The 5,782-nt window shown below is 35.1% G+C and overlaps 1 protein-coding gene across 1 annotated transcript; it reads right to left on the bottom strand.

Moving 5' to 3' along the window:
* Positions 1–312: 312 nt before the first annotated feature.
* On the bottom strand, positions 313–4,134 carry LOC114389682 (receptor-like protein kinase 5). Its single transcript, XM_028350416.1, has 2 exons — positions 1,349–4,134; positions 313–1,028 (listed from the first exon to the last, which is right to left on the bottom strand). Exons 1-2 carry the CDS (start codon positions 3,978–3,980, stop codon positions 619–621), a joined length of 3,042 nt encoding a protein of 1,013 aa, XP_028206217.1. The 5' UTR covers positions 3,981–4,134; the 3' UTR covers positions 313–618.
* Positions 4,135–5,782: the final 1,648 nt, after the last annotated feature.

Genomic DNA, 5,782 nt, shown 5'->3' with positions numbered 1-5,782 from the left:
CTGACATAAAACATAAAATGTTCTCATTTCTCCAAATCACTCATTTTAGTGACGGGATAAGGTGATATTGAGAAACTCAAATTTTATATATTATAAATAGATATATTATTTTAAAGTCATGTTTCGAAAGATTTTTAATTTATTGAGTGTAAAAATATTTAAAATTTCAGAAAATTAAATTCTTCAAAATATTCTATAAATGAATATTAGAAGAGTTATATACTTGAGTATCAACTATCAAGTACTAATATTGAAATGATAATTTTGTTAAGGAACTCTCAAAAAAACTTTAAATATGACACACAATTTCCATTGGGAGATTGTGATCCAAAAAAAGTATTAAGGACTACTCATCAAAAGAGTAGCTACAATTTAGAAATTAATTGGAATCCTGATAACTAATCACCACCCCTGAGGATTAATTAATCTCACATACCAAAAAGTACTTCTATTTGGTGTCACTTTCCATGCATTCTATAGCGCTGATGTTCTAAATCTGCTATCCAGTGGCTGTTTCACTGACTTCAATTCCAGAATTGGCAATAATCTCCATGGAAGCTCAGTTGGTTAGTCACACACAAATCAGCAATTTACAACCTCAACATGATACCAACCTAGCTAGCTATCATTATCAATATCCAACTTATGCTCTCTTTTTGAATTTTTAAGAAGGGGAACATCATCATAGTGGCCAATAATACTCTCTCCTTTAGAAAATGAATCTTCACAAGAAAGCAATACTCGTAGAACCTCCTTCATGGAAGGTCTACTAGAAGGAAGTGTTGCGGTGCACATGATCCCGAGTTTGAAAACCTTACACATTCCATCCAAGTAACTGGTTTCCATGACATCCTTATCTAGCAGCTCTTCTATGTTGCTTCCTAACTGCTGATGTCGCCACGCCCACTCTGCAAGAGATGAGTGCTCATCACCATAATTAGCTTCCTTACCAGTTGTCAGTTCCAATAGCATAACTCCAAAGCTGAAGACATCAATCTTTTCACTGACTCGAGTTGTTTGAACATATTCTGCAATTCAAGTATGTCAAAAACAATTCATATTAGACTTATGAGTTATACCAAGGGAAAATGAGACATAATTCAACTAATCATTAGCAACATATTCGTGGACAAATCTTAGATACAATACTAATTAAAGGTATAATTGTTGTTGATTTCCAATCAAAATTAGCACTTCATCATCTTGGTAACTAAAATTAACAATGATTACTGATAAATCATCAATTTTGGTTAGAGAATATTGGCATAAATAGTACTTAAAAGTAACGTATGTAAGTTTTGTCCTATATTTATTTTGAAGGAAACAAAAATTTTGGCAAGTCATTCACCTGGAGCCATATAGCCAAATGAGCCAATCACGGATGACATGGTGGCAAGTTCCCCTGGCTTCATTAACATCCTAGCCAGACCAAAATCAGCAACTTTTGCATTGAATTGAGAATCCAAAAGAATGTTGCTTGTTTTCACATCTCGATGAACAATAGGTGGTGAGCAATCATGATGCATGTAGCTCAAACCTTGTGCAGCTCCAATGGCTATATGCAATCTCTTTGGCCAATCAAGGACAATATGATGGACTGAACCTGACACGGTTGATGACTTATTTTTCCGGTGCAGCCACCTGTCAAGGCTATGGTTTTCCACATACTCATAGACAAGGAGCATAGAGTCCTCATTAGAGATACAGCACATCAATTTGACAATGTTTTTGTGACGAATGTTGCTCAATATCTTAACTTCTGTATGAAATGAGCTCTCAAGATTCTTGTCCAACTTCTTGTGTTCCCAAATCTTCTTCACAGCAACATAGCCTAAACCATCAACTGCAACACGGTATACTGTGCCATATCCACCACTGCCAATAATACTATTTTCTGTCAGTGATGACACTATGTTTGATTCAGTGAAACTCAGCCTTTGGAAGGAAATGAGCTTCCATGATCTATCCAATCCTTGCTTTCTTTTTCTATAAAATCTGATGATCAAGAGTGATGTCAACAAAGCCAGGAAGCAGGCCACTGCCACAAGGCTTATAATCAAAGCAAGAGACAAAGATGAGTCCTTGCTTTGCCTTTGAGGGCTAGAATTACACAACCTGAGGTTCAGTGCTGGGGTATCAGCACATAGGCCAGAATTGTCCAAAAAGCTTGTGTTATAAGCAAGATTTTCAAATTGACTTGGAACCCTCCCTGTCAAATAATTGGAGGATAGATTGAGATTGGTGATTCTGGGAAGTTTAGAAGGAACTTCACCAGAGAATTGATTTTCTGACAGGTCGAGTACGCCAAGGACGGGTAACAGACCAATTGAATCTGGGATATGTCCAGAGAGTTTGTTTTGGCTCAAATTTAGAGTTACAAGGGATTGCCATGATATGATATCTGATGGAAGTGGCCCTGTGAGCTGGTTATGATCAAGCAATAGAGTTGTTAGCTTGGGAAGAGATGTTAAACCTTTTGGAACACTCCCATTAAGGTTGTTCTCACTTGCTATAAAAACAACCACATTAGTCCATGAAGATACATCAGTTGGAATCCTACCAAAAAACCGATTGTGACTTATCTCCAAGCGCGAAATACTTGGGGACAATCTCTCAGGAAGCTCACCAGTGAACTTATTATAACTCACCATGAAATTTGACAAGCTTAAAGTCCAAAGACCACTAGGAATGCTACCAGAAAACTCATTGCTATAGATTTTCAGTTCCATCAGGCTACTACAATTCCCAAGTGATTGTGGCAACTCCCCACTCAGATAATTTATATAGGCAGAGATGTTAAGAAGGTGACCATTATAGCATAAGTTCTCTGGTAGGTTTCCTCTAAAACTATTATTTGCAACCAAAAATGTTTCAAGCTTTGAGTAGCGACCAAAATCAGGAGGGAGAATACCTGATAAATTGTTGAAAAATACTTTAAAATCTACCAGAGATGGAAGAAGTCCTATGCTTGCTGGTATCTCCCCTTGCAAGTTATTCATAGACAAAGCCAAACCGGTTAGCTTTTGGAGCTTTCCAAAACCATCTGGTATTTTTCCTGAGATAACATTCCGTGTGAGATCAATGATGGTCAAATTCAATGCTTCAACCACATCAGGTATTTCCCCAGAAAGATTGTTTCTAGATAGAAACATTATGCTCAGATTCTCCAGCATGAACAAACCGCTAGGAATTGGTCCACTCAAATTGTTTTGCGATAGATCTAATCTCTCCAAAGCCACCATGTTTCCAATGGTTTGTGGGATCTCCCCAACCAAGTTGGACTGAAACATGAAAAAAACCTTCAACTTGTTCAACCGGGTCCAGTCACCGTGCAACTTCGAAGGAGGAAGCATGTTGTTAGAGGACAAGTCCAAGGTGTCAAGATTGGACAAGTTGCCAATCTCAGCAGGGAATGTTCCATTCAATAGATTATTTTGAAGTTGAAGATTTCTAAGTTCCTTAAGCCTTCCAATGCTAGCAGGAATGTCACCAGAGAAATTCGTGTAACCAAGGTTGAGATACTTCAAATAATTAGAGAGGTTTCCAATGTCATGAGGAATGCTGCCAACAAAGTTGTTCTGAGACAGGTCTAGGTACTCCAACTTGGAGCAATTGTAGAGAGATGTTGGGAACTCCCCAGGAATCAAATTGTTGTAGAAATCAACAATTGTGAGGTTTTTGAGGTCACATACGAAAGAGGGTATGGTTTGAGTGATGCTGCTGTTGGACAAAGTCAATCCAGTTACTGAACCATTGCTGCATTTTATCTCTTGCCATGAGCAGTGAGAGGAGCTTGATGAAGTAGTCCAGTGACTGAGGAATTCGGGGTTTTCAAGGTATTCCTTTATCTTCAGTAAGGTTGCACGTTCTTGATCATGCAACTGAGACTGAGACTGAGTGTTTGCATGGTTAAAGAGCAAGAATAAGATCACAAGAGAGTGAAATAACAATTTAAGACATGGTGGAGTGAATAATTCCATCTGGGTGATTCAGTTTTGTTTTCTTTTTCCTGGTTTGAAGTGTGTGTGTATGCGTGAGTTGAAAAGAAAAGAAGCTAATTTGTTAGAGAGGATGAAGATGATGATTTCATGATTTAATTTGTGGTTTGAAACTTTGAAGTTCAAAGCTTGGTTTTATCAGACTGAAAAGTTGAGAATTGTTGGCTTCCTTATAAATGTTAAAATTCAATTTTGGCGGGTCAGAAAGTCAAAGCTAATATATACGCTGGAACAGAACAGCGAAAAGTATAAATACTACAAATTAAGAAATCAAAACTTCTATGTTGGAAGGAACACTTCGGTCAACTGACGCAACAATAGCGGTTACTGACCACCTTTTATTGTAAACATCGAGCGAATGGATGTTTCATCTGCAATTTGTACATGATGTCTATTTTTTTTTTATTATAGAAATTAAATAGCTGGAGCTATATTAAAATTTATGTGCATTTATTAAAAATATAGATAGGCATGTATAAAGCTTTCAGGTAATATAATTATTATAGTATAAAAATTTCATTCTAGAATTTCGCATTATGGATCACATTCATTCACACACACCTGCTAGCTGTAATCTGTTGCTTCTTCGTGATATACTCTTGGGATAACTTCTCCTTGTAGGATTCTTCTGTAATGGGCTTCTCGACCTTTTAGGCCATCTTTATAATTAAAAAAAGAAGAAGAAATAGAAAGAAAAATCTTCTCCAAATAATTTTTAGTTCTTTTTTCTATTGAATTTGGTTCTCTCCCGTTATTCACTACTATGATATAAATATATAATTGTGTTAAAAAAAATTATTAGAGAAAGACCCATCACAAATTCTCATGTTGTTGCATGAAAGAATATCTATTAGAAGATGTTAGCAAATAAATTTCTATGAAGACATTTTTTTTATTTATAGGAATTAAAGATAAGTATTAGAAATCTTTAAAATAACTCACGAATCATCAGGTTCAATCATCTAATATAAACATCTTTGATAGTTTGAAGAAAGATTCATCAAAATTAATTGTATAATGTATTAATTACATTTGGTAATGATATATTGTCAGAAGTATCTAAGTATTTAATTGCAGAACCACTAGAATTGAGGATTGGAGTAAATGTATGAAGATTTAAATTCAAACTTAATTATCATCTTATAACTAGTATTTAAGTTTCTGTTCATTTTTTTAATATTTTTTTCGGTATAACTAAAGAAAATTACAAAGAAGAGCAAAATTAAACGAGTAATAATATAGAAAGAGCTAAAATAAATAAATTATAAAAGTATATCATAAGAATAAAATAATTCATTTCATAACTCCAGTTAAACAATTATCTATATTCAGAACCCACGGTAAATTACCAAAGCTTTGACTTTTCCACCTATTTTCTAAACAATGAATAAGAATAGTGGATATATATAATAAATGGGTTGCTTGGAAATTATAAACAGCAAGATAAGTGAAACACACAAGAACTTTGAACTTAGAATTGCTCTTAGAATTTTCTCTCATTCGTGTAGCATAGACATGCATGGATATAAATTTCTCTTATTGTGTATGTGGAAAATTATTCTTGTACCAAAGAGGAGGGGAAATTATTCCGAAATCTAGAATGAAGGTGAGGCAATCACCAAAGCATTAATTGCCTCTCTTTTTTTCAAAGTACTTAGTTCATAAGAGGCCTCCACCATTAACGTAAATGGAAGACTTGATGAACGTGAAAAATCAAAATTAAGGATTCTACAAATATGCCTTCGTTACAACCTCACAAACACTTGGACGAAATTACACTGCCT

This window comes from Glycine soja, chromosome 16 (assembly GCF_004193775.1).
Source record: "Glycine soja cultivar W05 chromosome 16, ASM419377v2, whole genome shotgun sequence".
NCBI classification, from domain to species: Eukaryota; Viridiplantae; Streptophyta; class Magnoliopsida; order Fabales; family Fabaceae; genus Glycine; species Glycine soja.
The sequence above is the reverse complement of the archived record's forward strand: the minus strand, read 5'-3'. Positions and strand labels throughout refer to the sequence as shown.

What these genes read in the sequence shown, in the direction of transcription:
- LOC114389682 (XM_028350416.1), bottom strand. Translation starts at nt 3,980, where the DNA reads ATGGAATTATTCACTCCACCATGTCTTAAATTGTTATTTCACTCTCTT. An exon ending in ATTTGGCTATATGGCTCCAG is followed by an intron (nt 1,029 to 1,348) that starts GTGAATGACTTG and finishes CTTGAATTGCAG; the next exon opens with AATATGTTCAAACAACTCGA.